General features: G+C 37.2%; 1 protein-coding gene across 2 annotated transcripts in view; it reads right to left on the reverse strand.

Moving 5' to 3' along the window:
- LOC107727841 (immunoglobulin superfamily member 21-like) overlaps positions 1-21,475 on the reverse strand; it is a 205,770-nt gene that overhangs the window by 37,295 nt on the left and 147,000 nt on the right. For both annotated transcript variants that reach the window (XM_016537856.1, XM_016537855.1), the window contains exon 4: positions 19,545-19,663. In XM_016537856.1, the coding sequence (XP_016393342.1) occupies positions 19,545-19,663 (119 nt within the window). The remainder of the gene's footprint in view (positions 1-19,544; positions 19,664-21,475) is intronic.

Here is a 21,475-nt window from a genome sequence, read left to right on the forward strand (position 1 = left end):
GCACAGACTCGGAGGGCCGTCTTTGGGAGAGACAGCAGGCCTACAAAACCTATCAAAGCTTGAATCCCTTTATGGGAAAGAAAAGGCAGTGAAGAGAAGCTCAGAGACCGGAGTCAGCCCTTTGAAATTGTGTTTCCAGGACGAGCAGCGCCACGAGATAAAAGGCTCTAGAGCGCTTTTTAATCACATTGTCCATTGTGCTTTTAGCATTTGCATTTACCCCACGCCCTTTTCATTTGCATTCGTCATTACTGTGCTGTCAGCTCTTATCGGGGTTGCTCTATCCTTCCTCTTAGGGGAGAAAGGGAGCAGCCTGCCGTTGAAAGCGGGGCTCTGCAGCTCCGCGAGGTTGCAGGGGCTTCAAAATGCACTTTGTCTGTCAGGTGGGAGATGGGACTGACAGACCGTGCCAAATGCCGGTGTCACTTTGTACAAGTTCACCAGTTATAGAGCTCATTAATCACACCGATGCCATTAAGCGATGTGGGTTTCCATGCGAACCCGGGCACGCTCCCTTCTGGACGCATTCGTCCATTTGCCACCGTATGGTTTCATTCACACATCACCCTGTGGTGAAAGCTGTCATCTGTGCAGCTCTTTTGTTCGAGCTCCGCTTCTATAGATACTTGGGACTCATCAAAAGTCTCTGACGGCTAACTGAACTTCAAGGCCCACGGCTATTGTTATTTAAATGTCACATTAAACAGATAAAATTCTGCTTAAACTTTCCTCCAAGTTTCTTTTCTGAGCTGGGTCAATTTGTTTCTCGGCTTCCCGCCTCTTCAACTTAAGCTTGGTCACACAATAGCGACTCGCGAATGATAGGAAATAAGATGCGTCATGGGTATAGGCGGCTTTAACTGTCACTTTTCCCGTCGTCTTTGAAGCCCCCGGCCGCTAAAAGCAGGCTTGGACTCAGAACGCACCGGCTTTAATGGAGTCGTGTGGGACATGAGAGCGGATTTAGAAGAAAACCGACGGAGCGCTGGGACAAAGAAAAGGGTTTTTGCTGAAAGAGTGCAAGAGAGCAGCAGATGGGCACCCAGTGCCCGCCGCAGATTCTGTAATGCCACGACTGGCACCCGTAGCACTAAAGTCGGCGCTTATCTGACAGGGGGCCCCCAACACAATCGGCACTGATTTGGCCTCTCAAACCCTTACAGGCAGCTGGGTAATTTACAGAGCCCTGGTTCCTTTAAAGGGGTCATATGATGCGATTTCAAGTTTTCCTTTCTCTTTGGAGTGTTACAAGCTGATTGTGCATCTCTGAAGTTCAAATTGGTTGATCAGTACGGTTGTAAGATCTGGTCCAGACACCTTTTTTATATCACCAGATTTACTGACCAGGGAAAAAATGGGACCATAAACTTATATGAGGCCAAAGAGAGTTGGCCCCAGCAGCCAGGATCCATCATTCAATTCTCAGCACTGTCCTGTAGTAACGCACACCATATGAGCAAACCCCCTCGCGGCCGTACGGAGGAGTGACATCGCGCACCAGATGACAGACGCTTCCAAGCCCCCAACCTGTCAACATGCGAGCAAAGCTTTAGAGGTACAGCTGAACTTCCATATTTCAGAGCTCCACGCCAGGAGGCTTGGTGTGGCCCACACAGGATTTAGACAGATGGAGAATGATGCTTTTCTGAAAGCTTCCACTCACCAGAAAGCTCCATTTGCTTGCCCCAGAGCACAGACCCAGTTTTACTAGTCGAGAGCAGGGGAGTACAGGCTAGACGTTTCCACTCCAGGGCCAGCATGACAAAACAAATACAAGCCTTGCCAGTAGAGCCTTTTCTCATGGTGCAATTTTTCAGAGCCGTCTTTCAAAAGTATGTTTATAAATGGGATTTTCTTGGCAAGGCACAATTTTGTGAAGTATAAGAGATGTATTTTGTTTGCCAATTTATTTTCAATTCAGAATCAATGAAAATAAGAGACAAATGCAAATTCTGCGGTAAAGCAACTCTGTCATTGTTCAACTCCAGTCTGTTCCATGTTGATTCAGTTCAGTTCAATAACTGTGTAAAGTTCATTGATTATGAAACAAGTTCAGTTCAGCTATAAACAATCCTACTGATGCCAGTAGTGTCACTATTCAACTTGAGTGTGTTCAATGTTGATTCAATACAGTCCAATGACAGTGGCTATGTTAAAAAATTTGTTAATTATGAATGAATTTGATTCAGCCATAACTCTACAGAATACAACAGTGTTATTATTCAGCATAATTCAGGTCAAGTTCTGTTCCCATCTGATAGTGCTAAATCACCAATATCACTAAATGTTAAGTGTCTTTTAAATTTTGTAATTATTTGAGAAATTTACTGGCAATTATTAAATGAACATTGTTTCAAAGTAAATCTTTTATAGAATCAATACAAAAATATATCTAAAAAATATAAAAATACAAATATATGAAAATATAAAAAATATAAATGATAGATTTCATATGTAGTGTAGTTGTACTAGCTTTAATTTATACTGCTTTGAATAAAAGAGTCAACAAAAAATCATACAGTTGATTTACATAAAAATCAACTGTAAAACACCCACACACATTACAAAATATGTAATGTGTGTGGAAAATATGCTTCATTTTCTTTAAAATAATGTCATCATGCAACACATCTTAATGGCCCTTAAAAATGCTTCATTATCTCTATGGAAAATATAATTTTGTATTATTTCCATTTTGAGTCCTGAAAAAATTGCAGCTTGGACATGTTTTCATTTCATAAACTCTAGTTAACCGCTTCCTCAGAAATACATGGCTCTATCTTGACCTAAACTTTGCTGTCATGCAGGCACTTAATAATTTATCATGAACTTCAGCATGACAAGATGTCTCGTACTGAGAAGTTCCTTTTCCCAACTGATGGGGACTGTGCCAGTTGGCATTAATACCGGCCAAGTGTCTGTAGGTTGGTGTATCTGCAGTGTGTGTATAAGAAATAATCTCTGCAAGGTCAATGTTGATTTAAAGGGGGAAAAAATGTCCAGCATTTTATCAGCAAAGGACAATGGAGCTGACCTTCAGTTATAAATGAAAAATAAATGAATTTTAAATCACTCTTTGGGAGGATTAGACAAGGTAGGCAGCTTTACATAGAATTTTTTGATTGAATAAATAAGTAAATAAATAAATACATAATGCATTATATTCCAAACCTTCAGAAGCAATATAGTTTAAAAATGATAAAAATAAAATAAAAAATAAAAATAGGCTCCTGACACTGCAATCAAATAAAATACAAACAGAAATAATAAAATAAAAACAAATAAATAAAATCGTTTGGAACAAAATTAGCATGAATAAAACTATTTACAATGATTATTTAAGAGATGTACAAATAAATGTTCCGCAAAAGCCTGATGTACCATATTTGATACTCACACTTTAACATAATTGTTCTGATTCAACTGATTCAATGTAAAAGTCACTCTTACATTTACTTCAGTAAATCAGTAAAGATTTCACAGCTAAAAGACACGTGTACCACGACTCGAAGGAGGACATTTTAACAATTATGCTAAAAGGTCAATAAAATAGCTTTGTGTACAGAACTGACTGAAATATTAATATGTTATTCACATTAGAGTTAATGAGAGTTATGATACCTGATTCCTAACAAATCATTTTTGAAGTCATATCTTTCCATTAAATCAGATTTTAAAAAAAAGAAACATAAAATAAAATAACATAGTTTGGACCAAAATGAAGGTGAATAAAACAATGCAGAATTGTCATTTTTGTGTGAACAAATGTATTAACTGTGACCATGTTTGAAATGCAGTGTATATGGCTACATACAGCACAGACATGGTAAGTCATTCCACTGAAAAAGGCAACAAACTAATTATTCCTTACATAAATCATTCAGAATTGGTCGCACATTCACATGGCACCTTCCCTCATTATTTCCTCATTGTTCCTCATTTCATAGAAAAGCTGACCTGAGCTCGTACCACGGAACAGCACATAGCAGGGGTCATAATTACTAATGACGCACTAAAGACACATGAGAAGTGAAGGTTTGTCCAGCGCTGTGTGAGAAACATGGTTCTTGAGTATTGAACAATGTGAGGGAAGGTGATCAGAGCTCTATACTGTGCAGATTTGAGTCCCCGCAGGTGTCTTTGGCAGCGTGGACCTCGGTCTCTGCCAGAACCACTACCTCTGTGAGACCAGCCACATGGTTCCCACTGTTTGCCTGCTTGAAACACCGCTGCAGTGGAAGTCAATGCAGTACTAACAAGCTGTGCTGTTGTGTAAATTTACCTATTTCGCATTTTTTTAAATTCAAGTCCTATAATGACGGTGTACTATGCAGAAACTGATATGAACGCTAATTTATTCATGAATTTGAGTTTAGGAATTTTGCTCATTGATTATGCAGTTGTATGAGCTTGTGTTTGGAACAACAAGATTGCTCTGTTATGCTGCAAATAAGCTATCAACAAGGGGACTGAAAGCAACTTCATCTCCATTCCAACCTCTAATAAACACACCGATGGGCAGGACCTCTCCCTCTTTCTGCGGCTCCAAAGTTTTAATGAATAAATATGGATATTCCAAACTTGATTTCTGGTTTCTAATTAAAGCAATATGTTCTGTGCCAGCTCTGGATTTTTTATTTTTTTTTGGTTGCAATTTTCATGCAAGATACCAAGCGTTTCAGATTATTATAAAGTATAATTGTAGTATCTATAAAGAATTTGTGAGGGGAAATTGTTGTTTACCAAGCTTGTTAAAAAACAGCACTGAAGCTATAAAAAAACAATTGTTCACATCCACTTGAACCTCCACACCATGCATATATCAGCATAGAGCTTCACAGGTTTCATTTCCCTATGTGTCTCAAGCTATTTAGGCATAGTCACAGGGATTGTATTAAAAATGTCTTAGTCCAAAGCTCAGGAGTCTGTCAACATCTATTTGACCGCTTCATAGAATGTCGGGGAAAGAGCGATAGAGAGAGAGAGAGAGAGAGAGAGAAACAAAACTATTTTCCACATGGGATATTCTGAATGCAGTGGATTGCCAAATAGGCTAAATTGAATCTGAGAGGTTGCCTCTGGACATGAGTCTTTTTTTTTTCTTTTTCTAATACTGTCTTTCATTACTCAGCAATGATACAGCCATCTATACATTTTAAAAGGAATGAGTTAATAATTACCTTTGTTGAAATGCTGTCTCATATTACAGAATATCACAAGATGCAAAGATATCTATAAATAAGCCATTCATACATAAATTTATATTTCAGATTTAAAAGAACAGCTCATTTGGAATGTAACTTTCAGCCTATTCTTAAGGCTGAAAGCTACTGTATGGCTTCAGGCGACTTAACAGCACTTGAGTTATATGGACCACTTTAACCCTTTAAAGACTGGCCTATGAAATAATAGTCACAAAAGGTCTTATAAATTTAACCATCAAAAATGATACAGTAGGCTTTATAGGGTTAATTATGCTTGCATGATGCTTTTGTAACCCTTTCCCTCATTTACGTTCATAGTTGAAAAGAGTGCCCACAATATTCTCCAAAATATTTGTTTCACAGAAAAAAAGAAAGTTGACATGCATGAGTAAATAATGCCTGAGTTCAATTATTGACAGTCATGTTGCCATGATGACATCATTAACTGTGAGGTGCAACTGGAGGAGATTCATTTTGTCATTCAGAATTAACAATGGAAGCAAATAGACTTCACAAGCTGACCCAGCATGCACAAGTATCCCTCTCCAGATATTGCGAAACATATGGCCCTGCATCTCAAGACCACTTTAGGCTCCTGGAACTGTAAATATCTGCAGCCCAGGTTTCTTTAGTGTCCAGCCAACACATGATCACATGAGCCATAATTAGACAGCCCAGACTGCTACTCGGTGGGCAGACGCTGAAACGCTGACATTTACTAAGTGTAGTTATTTGTAACTCATTAAATGGCAAGAAGCTATTCATCAGCAGGTCAACATGCTTCCAGTGATGTCTCATTTGCATAGACCATTAAAAGAATAATTCATACTTATTTCCATATATTAAGAGACAACCAGGGAAACTCAACAAACAGACATGTTCAAGAGGCTGTGTATATATATATATATATATATATATATATTTATTTACAATATGTACAAATGTAGAAACAGTACTGTAAAGTTGCTTCAGAGTTATTCTCCTGAAGTCTATGCTTCAGCAATTTTTTTTGTGCAGCTGAAACATTCTTCAAAATATCTTCATTTATGTTCACAGAAGAAAGAGTTACATAGTTTTGGAATGACACGAGAGGAAGCTTCCAGTGATGTCTCATTTGCATAGACCATTAAAAGAATAATTCATACTTATTTCCATATATTAAGAGACAACCAGGGAAACTCAACAAACAGACATGTTCAAGAGGCTGTGTATATATATATATATATATATATATATATATTTATTTACAATATGTACAAATGTAGAAACAGTACTGTAAAGTTGCTTCAGAGTTATTCTCCTGAAGTCTATGCTTCAGCAATTTTTTTTGTGCAGCTGAAACATTCTTCAAAATATCTTCATTTATGTTCACAGAAGAAAGAGTTACATAGTTTTGGAATGACACGAGAGTAAATGTAAATGTAAGCTTAAATGATCACATAATTTTCACATCCTTTTAATTAACTTAGTGCATGTAATATATTCATCAACAATCATATCCTCTAATATTGTTTTAGCAGCAATAATCGTTATAAATAATCAGGGACAGACTGCCATGCATCTCTCGCAGTAAATTATCCAGACATAGGCAACTTTGTTTTTTACTGCCAAAGGCTTTTGCCGACAGCTCTTTTAGCTGGAGGGCCTCACTTCAGGGTTATTTAATGCTATCACTCAAGCTGTTTACTGCCATTAACATTTGGTCCTACAGCGGGTATAAATGAGATCGCTCCATAGACTCGTGACAGCAGAACAGCGCTTCCTATTCATTAGGTTATAAGCTGACCGAGAGACTTCCATTGTTGTCCTAGATAATTCCATTCACATACGCGGATATCGTACATGCGTTTACAACTCTATGCACCAGCTTTGACAGAGACCGAAACGTCTTTGTCGCCAAACATCATAAAGCACGCTGACACTCTAATTGCACCATGTCATTCCTGACACGACTCGTTCGCATCTTCTCCCGCCACTAAAAGGACGCACTCTGGCAGGTGCCAAGTACCATTTAGTTGATTTAAAAGGGTGATGATGTCCACATTATGCCGTTTGTTTATTTGTTTACAGCCAAGCTTAGCTGAGGCCGCTATCCAAGTTTGCCCTCAGGCTCAGCAATGCAAAATAACAAATGGGAGGCAAGCACATGGTTAGAAGGTCATGTTAATGATAAAAAGCTTGATTGCGTAAAACTAATCGTGTGTTATCACTGTCCATCCTCTTCGACCATATTATAAACTATCCATCAATTAATGTGGCGTGCATATGAAGTGAGCGATTCTGACAAAGTGCAGATGGTGTTAAGGTAGCCATATTTCTGTTGAGTAATTACCTGTCATGAATAGATAACAGGTTTGGCAACAATAATTCATGAAGCACTTTCTGAGTCCTGCCAGAGAGAGGGAAAAAAGGGGGCATAATGTATCACCATCTACCTTTTTACAACACCATCAGCCTCCACAGAGACTTAAAATAACACCAGGCTGTATAGATGCATATCCAAATTCCGCCACAAGGACACAGATTCCACAGCATTAATCACAGAGCTAAACAGACGCCGTGCTTTGTCTTTTCAGTTGAGCAGACCACAGAAACTGTCCAGAGATAACCTCCCATGTTCCAGCAGAAATAGTCCTGCTATAATTGTAACTCAGGTGGAGACCTCGTTTCCATTTTACAATCGCCAAGTCACAATAGGTTAGATGAAGTGACTCAGAGCTTTCGGGCAAAGTCACATTCAACGGAACGAAATGATGAAGTCTTCGTTTTGGAGTATAAGTTGCCACTTTTAGCCAATTGTCCCCTATGTAAAAGAAAACAAAACAACTTTTCTTTTAAATGGATACCTAAGAATCAAAACCTCAACCTAATGTTGAGTTTCTTTCTTCTGTGAAATACAAAGGAATTTCAAAATATCTTTTGTGTTGCACAAAATAAACTCAAAAGGTTTGGAATGATATGATGTTGAGTAAATAATGACAGAATCATTTATTAATATGAAGTTAGTTGCAAACAGTTGCCAGATCAATGTTTTTTTTTTGTAATGGTCACTCTGTGTGGGTCAAATATGACAAAAATTTTGAAACACACACACACACACACACACACACACACAGATAGATAGATTAATTAAAGATTAATTGCTTAATTAAAGTCAGACCAAGTACAATTCACATCTAGTCTGAGCTGGAATGAAACACGTGTAGATGTGGTATGTTTTAATTTTACAGAAAGCCTGGTATGTAACATATCACACTTCCTGACTGTTCCATAAATTGAGAGTCCGAGATGGAGCGACATGAAATTACATTTCAACAGGTGAAGCTTAAAAAAAACAAGTTGATATATAATGCATTCTAAAGGAGGCTCATTATAAATGTGTCTCCACACGCTGCCAGCCACTGCCTCAGTATCCAGACGGTACATGGCTTTTCCATTTAGTCAATTAAAAAACAGCAGCCTGGTGGGACAGAGTTGTTCAGGAGCAAACCTGACGGAGTTGTGGGAGGAGGTATGCCAAATCCAGTGTGAATTCCAGCTCCTGTTCTCTAATTTGTATTCAAACTTTGGGAAAGCTGGCAGAGTGAAAACAAATCCATTAGCTACATGCCTATGGGCGGCATCTATGAGTCCTTGAACCCATATCGCCATGTGTTTGCGAATGTTTGTGTGTGTCACCGCCAGGCAACAGCTGCCCCTGTGAAAGATGCATTGGGACAGACTCCAAAAATACGTCTGCCTCACATATTAATTTCAAGCGGCAGCCACGGAAGGTTGGCATATGACATGTGACATTCGCCAAAGTGACGCGCTCCCTTGAGGGACAAAATCCTGACTTTGTCGAGCTGTGATGTAGTGGGAACTTTTGGGGACGAGACTTGGCACAGATTAGGCAGGGTCTATTTTTTTGTGTTTCGCATTATGTGTCAAGTTCATGCATGCGAGCAGACTCGAGGGAAACAAAAAGCTAAGCTAAAGCACTCACGCATATAATACATTTCCAACGCACATAGCCAGAATCAAGGATGGACTTGTTCGCTATATGTTATGCATTATATATGCCTGCATATGTCTTGGAGGTTGAAAAGCAACAGAGAGCTTTGAACGAGGCGTATTTTCAATAACTTGCGTCACCACGGTGGGAGAGGGGGGAATAGGATTTCTGCAGCTCATCATCTGCTTCAATCAGCAGCTCTCTTGGGAGGTGATGTTCTTCCTCCATCAGGAGAGGCCAACGTGGGGAGAGAAGCCCAGCCTGTGATGATGGCCTGCTGGGAGATGGGGGTGTACAAAGTGAGCTGCTGCGAGGTGAAAACCTCTAACCACAACAGGAGAGAGGGAGAAGAGGATTTATGTGCAGCAGAAGTGAGTTCACCAAAAAAAAAAAAAACACGAAAAAATTGAACGGGAAGCAATGTTGATTGTGTCAACAAAGATACTTACAAAAATGTTAGGTAACTAACATTTTTTTTTTTTTTTTTGATTTTGTAAATAACAACATGGTGATTTTTAATGTAGACTACTGTAAGACTTTCCTGTATGACATCTTACTTTCTTCTGTGGAACACAACAGAATATATTTTGAAGAACTGCTTTTGTCCATACAATGAAAGACACTAGGGTCCAAAACAACATACTTTTATTATATGGGTGAAAAAAAGAGCAGGTATTCTTCGAAATATCTTCTTTTGTATTTCACATAAGAAAGTAGGTCAGTGTTGTTATTGTTAACAAAAACTAACTGATTAAAAATAGTTTTTGTTCATTGAAATAAAACTGAAATAAATAAATACATTTAGGGAAAAAATGCATAAAATTAGAAATGTTGCCTTGGCAGCTAAATGAAATTAGTTTTCAAGTTGAAGTTCTAAAATGACTGAAAATGAAATAAAAATAAAGCCATATATAATTATTACAAATAATAATTAAAAAACTTTAAAAATTACAAAATCACATTACAAAATTACTGAAACTTAAACTAAAATATTGTAAATATAAAACAAAAAGTAATTCAAAATATTGAATAATATTATAAACTTAAAAATAACTTAATAATAATACTATCTAAACATACTGAACTATCCAAAATATACACACTTTCAAACAGAGTGCTGAAACAATCTGCTAAGAGAGAGAAAAAATAACTTCATGGCTAAGTGAAAACACAAAGAGGTAAGTTATATACCATATGCCTCAGTAAAAGAGGGAGGGAGGGAGGTAGATAGATAGATAGATTAATTATTATATTTCAATTATATTTTATCCAAAGACCAGGAGAAAATGAAATATTCAGGTGCCCGCATGTGCTCACTGGCTTAGATATACATACCCAAGGTTATTTCTCAAGGCAATTTTTTCTCAGTGTTTGAAGATTCAGAGATTATTAAGCAGCTTTCATGAATATCTCTCAATTTGCTGAAGGTCACAGGCTCCAAACAATGTTTGCTCTGAACACTTGAACCCTTGCTCAGCTCCTAATGTCACCTTGCTGAGTTTTCTTTTCTTTATTCACTGCTGGGGAATAACTGTAATAGTAAAAATGTAATTCGTAAAATAAAAAATAAAAAAATTTGTGGGTTTGCAACACAACATAATTTTAAAACAGCTTATGAGATCTTGACTTGCTCAACACCATAACACAGCTTACAAAGAGACACAAGTCCTTCTTTTGAGGATCTACAGAGAGGAAAAAAATGTTTAAAGGTATGTTTATTATTTCAACTTACTGTCATTTAATTTAAAGTTTGGATTGGGGCAAAGCAGTCAGCAGTCAGACAAAGAAAGAGGAAAACGTTAGTTTACCTTTAACAGGGCCTAGAAAGGCAATGGCAAAATCAAACATTTTGAACAGAAATGACAGAATCACTCAGTGTAGGTGTTGTTCAGAGGTACTGGGGTGAAATGTATAATGTATAAGTCAAAATTAATATTAACCTAGATTTATTAATGCTGTAACTGTTCAATGTTACTTCACAATACTTAATCAATTAAAACATAATGCTGAAAAAAATCTGAAAAGGAAAAAGAAGTGCTAACAAAATTAACCATTTATAGTGTTAGGCCAACTTGCCAACTGATGACTAACTGAAAATGCAAATAGATTAATGATATGCTATCCGACTCAGTAAAAGGTATGAAATGGGAAAATCAATCAATCAATCAATCAATCAATCAAAAGGCCAGGAGAAAATTAAATATTCAGGTTAATCCATTAGCTAATTGAATCCTTTTGTAGTTACCCAAAAAGCAAAACAATGGTCCATTTAGAATGAAACATGACTGAAAATTACTTATGATTGAGTCAGTCAGTTCAGACACTGATTCAAATTAAGTTTTGAAAATGACTCACTGAGAACCTCAGAAGACTCATTTGACTGTAATTTTTTTTCATTTGTTACACTGTTACGCTGTAATGTGTGAAAAACCAAAACACATTTATATATATATACACACACACTCACCGGCCACTTTATTAGGTACACCTGTTCAATTGCTTGGTAACACAAATTGCTAATCAGCCAATCACATGGCAGCAACTCAATGCATTAATGCCGAGTTCACACTGCACGATTTTATATATATATATATATATATATATATAGACAAATACAAATTTTCTTTAATGGCTGCAACAAATAAACATTTGGACATTTTCAGTCAGAGCCATGGGCCCCAAGTAAACCAAATTTCCATTACTGAATTAGTTAATAATGCTTTTCAGATCAATTAAGTTTCTTTGTCTATAAAAATAAATGGCTAGTTTTAGCTTAATTGCATGCAGTGATGGCCTCAAGTTCACATTTCAGAGAAGGCTCTCAAAATGTGTGAAACTGTCACTAATATTTTGAAACAAAACTCAAGTACCCGTCCTGTAATTTTCTAAAACATATATTACCAAGATGACTCACAGGGTTACAGAGTATTGAAATGACCCCTTCAAAAATCCTATTCTGTTCAAATCCAAGTACACATTATTGGGCACATGCCTTGACCACGCTGGGCATCATTTTCTGAGTAACAACCAATCATCCACAGGAGTGGATTCGTCCAGACTCTAATAAACAGCTCTCAGTTCACGCAGGGAAAACAATAGCAGATCCACTACATGCATTGCACACTCACTCCTAATGTAATCTGCTAAACAATAGCGCAGCATGGGAGAGCAAACGCAGTGTGTCATTCTTTTGGCTCCTCTATACTTAAAGTGAGAAGTCAAGTGAACACTTTGAATACATGGCATAAAATGACATGGGGACCACCGACATTTCTCCGACATCTGCGAGCACTTCAGGGCCTGCTGGCCCATTTATAAATGCTTGTGCTATAAATGCTCATTAAGCTGTTGTGCTTGTGGAGGGGAGGATTTCCATACTTTGTCATGAAATTTTGCACTTGATTTTAATTGTTTGCTTGTATGTTAGATAGGCATTCAGGTTTAAACAAAACCCATAGAATAGAGCCCATATAGCGGCCCTTACTTCACTTTGATTGGTTGTAAGTGCTGCTATCTGCATAATGTCTGCTGTTTACGGTCCACTGGACGAAATGCAGTCATGGCATAAAATGCACAGATGCGCCTCTATAGTGCTCTATAATTAACAACATGCACATTTTTAGTTGTTTTCAACCACTAATTACTACAATGCATGAAAACACTGTAAACACATTAATTTGACATGCAAACCTGGAATAAAGGAGCCAAAGTAGAGGGAGCAAGCCGGTTCAATGTAATAAAAATCCCCTTCTGGGTAATTAAAAACCCTGAGCCTCTTTGGGGTTATTTTACATCAATTGACACTTGGCTGTACATTATCCTTTACATACAAATCCAGCATTCAGTTCTCTATAGTGCTGTAAACGGGGGTTAATGAATCATCTTCTAATTAAAAGAGAAAGAAGGTTTGACATCACTTCATATAGCCATACTGCCAGGTGGATTACGGCTACTGAACACTCCCCAGGTTCATTCTGCCCTTGATGCTCTCAGACGGTCAAAGGTCAATTAATACCTCTGGCCTTCAATTGCAAAAGCACGTTTACATTGTTTCCTAACCATAAGTGAGCAGTTTTCAATTAGTCACAATGAATGCATACATTTTAAGCAAGCATTAAATGATGGTAAAGTGATCTAAAAATATATAAAAAAGAAGAAATTAGAATATTTAAACAACTAAATAAACAATGTTAACCAATACAGATAAATAAAAAAATCTGTGGTTTATCATTTAATGATTTTTTATCATTTATCATTTATCATTTTTGATGATAGTGAACGTTAATGATGATAGGTAATATAAATATAAAAATAGGAAATTATTTAAACAATTAAAAATCTAACATCAGCTGGTACAAATACATTTTAAAAAATCTAAAAAATAACACATTCAGTCAATGTAAAATTCTAAAAAGCCCTCTTATTTTACTCCTTTTATTTCATAAATTTGACAAACTACTACTCCACAGAAACTAATAGAATCAAGAGATAATACAGTTATTTCTGAAGTCTGCAACATCTTCATTTGCTCTCTACAAAATCATCAACAACTTGTACTGTATGTGAGTGAAGATATATTAACTGTCTATTCTCAGGTGCAAGGACCCTCATGGTGTGGCCTCGGGGTCGCTGCTGATGTTTCTACCGCTCAGTTCTCCTCACGCTTTCTCTCAGCAACACAAAAGCCAAATGATCTACGTGGACTGGGAAAGGTGACAGGTCATAGTGTAGCAACAGCACAAATTATTAATAAATCTCACCTCTTCACTATTTCAGAGGCTTCGAACTGACAAGGCACCAAACACGTGTCCTCTGAAGACCTCAAACTTGAAAGGAAACAGACCACAAAATCTTTAGTTTAATTTAAGAGAATGCACAGGCAAGAGTTAGTTTGAAAATCCAACGCAAAGTTGATGGTTGTTTAATTTCCCTTATCACTCCTGTTTTTGTTCTCCCTCAGACAGATTTAATAATTCATTGGTCTTTCAAAAGCATCTCACTTTCTTTTCAATGAGACTCCTGCTAAGCTAGCAAAACTGCAACTGCAAAAAAATCTTTCCACCATCAAGGAACTAATGGCAGGAGGTCAGACATCATGTCTAAAATTAAGCTTTTATAAATGTTATCATCCTGTTCAGATGCTTTTCAAACCATTCATTATATGATGAAAAAGGTAGGATCCAACCGGAATGTCCGAACGATGACCCAGCGGCCTTTCAAGGAAACGGGGAACATTGAAGCACATGGATTTAGAATGATGAGTTTTACTTGGAAGCCAGATGAAGACAGAGGACTGGAACCCCATGGTAACCTTGCGTACATTACGCCTGTTTAGAGATGAATATGATGAATACATTGTCCTAAAGAGCAATATCCTGGCCTTTTGGCACAGACATCCTTACATGGTCTCAGGACAAGGCCTGGATCTCTTGGTCTGGGCCCAAACATATGAGGATCACTGTGCGTGCATAGACACAAACTCTCACAGACGCTCTACAGCTATCCATCAACCACCCCCACCTCCATCACAGCTGCTCCCGCACCAAACACAGTCTCCAAACTCCTTCATGTTTGTGCTGCAGCAAGGTGTCATTAATTCCCCCATTTATAAAAGCTGCACGGCTATATATACACACTGCTTGATTAAAGTTGGGCGCTGTAATTGAAGTGAATACCAGTTTATGAGATGGAGTAATTGCTCCCCAAGCACCCCACGGCTCATCGTTCTCTTTGCCTCCAGCTCTCTCGTTTTCTCTTTTTTGAATGTGTATATAAATATAAGGCCCTCATGTCTCGTGAAGGATGTCCTCTCAATTACCTTCTCGCAATCTGTAAAGGTTAAAACAAAGTATTCGCACAGTTACGTGATGTGAACACAAAATGTAGACATACTGTATATAGATGGGTTTGGCGCCTTGAATATTTTAAATTTTTCGCTAAACTGAACTAAAAAGATAAATCAGTTTGTACATTCAATTTCCCTCCTAAAGACCTGTTTGCTAGCAGTGTAGCCTATCGCCATGTTTAAAAATCTTTAATGGTAACCAGAAGACTTGAATTAGCAAGGCACGATCCTTGAGCCTTGATTGCTTTTGTGCCCTAGGGGAAACATTCACTAAGAATGAGTTGCGCGCACATTGATAGTGTTGTTTGTTTTTATGCACTGGTGTGCTGTTTTAATGCCTGGTTCACTAAAATAATTATGTAAATCAGGTAACAGTGCAAACACACCCAGAAAATTGGTGCTGAACACAATCTGCACGCCACATTCTCCATCTTGCAGACCAGAGAGCTAGATTATAAAAGAAGCAGCTGCAATTTAGCATACTATGCAAAGTTTCTACAGCATCGGTTCTGAGTTGGCTCATAAAATACAGAAAGTGTGGATCTTTTTCTTCATCATTTGATGAATAACTGCTGCCATGATCAACAGAAAATGTTACATGTTTCTTACATAAAACTCTGCCTACTAGTAACAGTGCTCATTGCTGATGCTAACTTTTCCAGTAATGTACTTATAAATGAAGCCAAGCAGCCATAAATTGTCAGAGGGTTTAAAAGCAAAAAATGTGAGAGGATAGTTCATCCCAAAACTACAATCCTGTCATCATTTACTTACCCTCAAGTAAAATGCAGACTAAATGTACAAATAAATAGTACTAGCTGAAATTCTTAGTAAATTCACAGTTTTCACTTCTGCATACAAAAAGATGACATTTTGAAAAATGTGTTCTGTTCAATCCTTTTTTTCAGTCCAATATTTTACAGTGCACTGATGGTAATATTACTTAACACTAGTGTATAACAAAGATTTTGGCAATATGTCGCCAGTTACACATGTATTTCGTAATATGTAACCCGGAGCACACTTTACTAACCCTTTTACTTGGCTACACTGTCTTCTTCTCAATTACGCTTGGTTCATTAAATTTGCTTCATGACAATTAAAAGGTGGTAGTGGACAAAATAAATTAATTAGGCTTAATTCAGATAAGCCTTTTCAACTTTAAGCATTTACAGCCAGCGGGACTACTTTTACTGAATATAGCATTTAATTGAACTAATTACTTGCTCAGCTGACTTACTTCACAGGTTTGTCTAAGGTCATGTCTTCTGGTATAAAATGCTACTTCAAGTGCTGCAGTTTAGCATACTGTTTAGCCTCTAGAAAGGAATTATATGCATCAATTTCAAATAAATAAATAGCAAGAAGTATACACAAGTAAAAGCTGACACTGGGGGCCTGTCAGCCTGTGATGTGTTGGCAAATGCAGTATATGTGGACCAGACTTATTATGAAATGTGCAAGAACAAACATCATCATTATAATGAGATGAGGACATCTCTGTTTGTCGATGATAAGGTAATCGATGGCAAATGACAGGACAAACATCAGCGGTGAGAGATCAGAGCACATTTTCAACACTGACTAAAAGGGGAAATGCTAATTTCCCTTGTATATCACAGAAAGGCCATGAAAACCGTTATATAGAAAGATACCATCAAACCAAGCAGCTATGTACGGCTGCATACATGTGTTGTGTTACTTTCCTGTGACCTTTGCCAATGACTTCCTACATACACACAGGGGCGAATCACTAAACAATATTTTCCTGCAAAACCAATGGCTTATCTGCTAACAGCCTGCAAAACAGTTTAACCAGCTGCAAAATGCACTGACATATTGCTGTAAGAATTTAAATGAAATCACACTCATTCTATTCAATACAAAAATGCCAATTTCTATTTAAATGAAGCTAATTTTGCCATATTCTCAAAATGATGTTATTCAATTATCAAATCTTCATGTAACACTATTGTCTTCAATAGAAAGCAAAGTGTATATTTTCTGTTGATCATGGACAACTTCATGAAAAGAAATGATTTGTCAAATAAAATGCATATAGCACGTGCAAATAAATGGTGCCATTAGTGATTTATAAAACCCAGATTATACTTTGTTTTTTACATGTTGACTACAGTAATGTAATTTTCATCATTAGCATGGTGTACCTATAACATTTCTAATCACGGCTTTAATTTTCTTTTGCACTAATGAGTTGGTCCACAAGTTGGCAACACTGGCCCGGGCCGTTGTTTCACAGCTGAAAAGAAATAAAAGAGACATGACAACAACAAACTACTGCAGATGCCCGCATTGACAAGCACTTGTGTGAGGGGGTTAAAAGATACCTGAAACTCTAGTTTAAACAAATACAGTATGTTTTTTATCGGTCATAACTGGAGAGAAAAAGTGCAGACACTGGACAAGGATGAAACTTTTAGCGTGCATGTGTTCATATGCAAAACCGAAGCATACTTTGGGCTTTAGTGAATTCTTATGTGTCAAAGCTCATGTGTCTCATATGGCATTCAAATTCTTGATCACACTGCCTCCCAAAATAAACCATTTCTAAAGTTGAAGTTCATGGTAGAGTCAACCCAGACTTTTGAATTAGCATGAAGGCGAGTCTCAGAGACCCCGATACTTTGAATTCTAGGCCTAAAAAGCAAATGATTGAATTTCTTGGCAAAAATTCATTAAAACGGACATTCTTATTTATGACGTCCTTTAGCAAATTAAAATACTGCCTGCGCAAGGCTTGCTATTAATGAACTTTTTTCACTCATTTTCATTCTGTCACTCGTCATGATTTTTTTCTCCCCTCCACCCGGTGAACTAGACACACTAATAGGTTATGAATAATTCTGTTTCAGCTTAGATGGCAATTAGCCACAATGTTAGAGGCTATCCTTCTTCCCCTGTAGAGGTGTAGGGATTTACGAGTGTCAGCTAGATGAGGCGCACACACTTTCCTTCGATTCCTAACCAATTACAAGCTAGATTCTTCAAAACATCTCGTATTGATAAAGAGCAGCCCATTAATATCAACTCTACCATCGACAAGGCTTCCGACGAGCATGTAATTCGTTCTTACTGGGTTGTGTTCTCCAGCTCAAGGGGCTGGAAGTGGCGTTCTTTATTCAGGGGCATATTTATTCACATCAGCCCTTCTAGGGCTTTTCACCGACTTCCAGTCTGTCTTATCAGAGAGCTCAGCAGCTTTCCAGGATAGAACTATCAGCCTGAGGACCACACACTTTCTTATTTGTTCATTTTAACAATGATGAGGTTCCTTATTAATGCCAAACTACATCTCAGAAAAGTGAATGAACCAAGACATATCAGATAGGCCGGCTGTCATTATGTTAGTGCCTGGCTAACCCTATGAGTTTTAAATTACTATTTCAATAAATTAACAACACATTTGAATGTTCTCTGATGTTGATGATGATTATAATAATATTATTTGTAGTATGTTTAAACTCTAATTATAAAATCATGTTTTAACGGTAATTAGAAATATATTACTGTTGGAAATTACAATTGTACTGTAAAATAAAAAAAATAATATATTTAATTATAACAATGAAATTAAACTATACTTTTATTTAATTCAATTACAGACTTTGATTTGATAGTAGCATGAAACTATTTTGCAATTATCATGCAGCCCCCTTTATTTATCTTAATTTTACATTCGACATAATTAATTATCAGCTTCTCATCAACTCCTGAACCCCCATTTGGGAAACCATGCTGTAGCAGATTATCTTCAAATATGAATATAATAAAGTTATTTTACATTTTAAACTATTTCACTGTAGAATTACGATCTGCAAAGCATTAGATAATGTTCTAATAAGGTTTGTTTATGCCTTATTTATGAAAGTTAGGGAAGCTCTTATAAAGTCTTACCAAAAATATAAATAAGAGATGGGAACATGCGTACAACGATTAAAAGCAAATCAGCTCTCTTTGTAATCTTTGCATTTTCATCGCCTCCGAGTTTCCCAAATGATGCTTTGCAGCACAGCATGAATATAAGCAGCAAGTGGGGAAGTTCAAAGTGAAGTGTTATGAATTACACACAAACACGCACACAGACGCTACTCTACCTCCAATTCAAAGGTCCTTATCACATGGAGACAGTCAGCCTTAATGATCAGCCCATTCTGGACCAACCTGCCAAGCTCTAACAGAGAAAATACGGCAGACTTCCAAATAATAAACACAGGATAAAGCACTTCAAAACCTCCGGCGACGAGTTAAAGGACAACGAAAGAGATTGGGGGTCAGCTTTTGGATGCAACGCCGCCATTTTCCTGTCAACTACATAATGCCAAAAGTCGATCTGAGCAAATTATGGTCCACTTAATCCTGAATATACTGTACAGTTACATCCTCTTGTTTGAAGATGGTTTCAAATTAGTGCATGCTGTTCCACAAGCCTGATGGAGACAAAATACAGAAGGGAACATTTCGGAAGTGCATTTATACTTACACATCACCGTAAGAAAAACGTTCCCTGATGCCAGGACGACCTTCTCCCGTGTCGCTCGGTCATAGATTCCTACATGGCATTCATAAGGTCCGTTGTCTGAGATCCGGACCTCTGGGAGCCTGTGGAAAAAGATTAAAATGAACTGTAAGACGTTTTCAGTGATTCAAAGACTGAATATGATTATGGAGGCTTGCGTCAAGCTCCCATGACAGACATACATCCTGAAAATAGATTCAAGCAATTTTTAAACAAATCCAAGCCAAGTTTGCCTATTGTCATGATGCTAGGGTGTTCTGGCAGCTCTTTAGTGACATTCTCAGTGACATTCTGGACTTTAAATATGGTTCTGGTTTCTCCTTCAGTATAAACTACGACTACGTTTTTAGCACCTTCAAGGTGAAAACCATTTTTAAAAAAAAATCCAATTGCTTAGAAACGTAATAGCACATTTCTTCGCAACTCCAAAGGAAAGAATAAAATATACAAAATAATTGTTTTATTATAATACAGACTTCTCCAAAGAGTCAAAGGCTTCATTCTGCATTCTGAGCATGGACTACAATGCAAATCAAAGTGAGATTTTCAGCTGCAGGCAGCAGATCAAGGACAATTGTCCTTCCTGGCCTCCTGTAGAAGAAGAGAGACTGCAGTGAAGCTGAAGCAACTGGGTGTGCTGTCATACTAATGTGCCAGGCGAAAGAAAAGAGAGACTACTGCCTAAGAAAACAGTTGTCTGTCTGCTGGCTCAACACATTCCCATAATGCCTCACTCCATCCATCCCTTTCTGCTGTCCCTGGAGCCCCACAGAGGGGAGTAGACTGCTGACGATGGCTGATATAGGAATACTCAAATGCTCGACTTTGTGATACATTTTTGTAGCTTTTTCCTATTTCATTCTGTTCCTCTCTTTTTCTTTGCATCTTCTCTCTCAGGTCAACCAATAAAACAAATAGGAGGCTGTATTACTAACTGTACTGGCTGAGTAAAAGTGGCTATTGCTGCAAACCATAAAAATAGATTAGAAAATGTGAGCCAAGTTTCATCTTGGAAACTATAATGATGTCCAATTTTGAGCTCTATGCTACAAAAAAAAAAAAAAAAAAGTATTTTATCTTGCCTTTCATGAAAAACATCCAACAAGTACACTTAATTGAAAAGCAAAATTGCATAAGATAGTATAACTTGTCAAATAGTTCTTCTTTTTTTTTCAAATTAAATAATGTTTTTGGAAAGTTCATTTAATATTTTATTTGCAGATAAATTCTACAGTTCAAAAGTTTGGAGTCTGTAAGATTTTTTTCTGTTTGTGAAAAAAGTCTCTTAGGCTCACCAATGGTGCATTTCTTTGATCAAAAATACATTAAAAACAGTAATATTGTGAAATATTATTATAATTATATTCTTAATATATTTTAAAATGTCATTTATTATTGTGATGTCAAAGCTGCATTTTCAGCATCATTACTCCAGTCTTCAGTGTCACATGATCCTTCAGAAACCATTTTATTATACTGATTTGCTGCTCAAGAAACATTTGCTATTATTTGTGTGGAAACTGATACATTTTTGATCAAAGTAGTGTGATTTATTTAAAAAAACTTTTGGTCTTTTTTGTTTGCAAATCTTTTGAGTCCTTGTTCCAAATTCTGGACAGCATAATTTCTCAAGTCTCATGAAAAATAATGATAACAACAACAAAAACAATTCCCAGCCTTTTTCTCTTCGCTTCAGTCAAGTGATCCTTTAACAATCTCAACAGCATCTGCATAAGCTCGACACCGGTCGACAATGTCCTGCTGCTCAGCCCCTTTAAAACAAGCAGAAATTGAGTGAAACCAAGCTCATTTATATTGAATGAGGGCAGCGGGTGAGTTCTCAGCACAAGTGCATAAGCATTCCTTTCATGTACGCCTCTACCCCTCCCCACCGC

The sequence above is a fragment of the Sinocyclocheilus rhinocerous genome, unplaced genomic scaffold (assembly GCF_001515625.1).
Source record: "Sinocyclocheilus rhinocerous isolate Xijiao unplaced genomic scaffold, SAMN03320098_v1.1 scaffold576, whole genome shotgun sequence".
NCBI lineage: Eukaryota > Metazoa > Chordata > Actinopteri > Cypriniformes > Cyprinidae > Sinocyclocheilus > Sinocyclocheilus rhinocerous.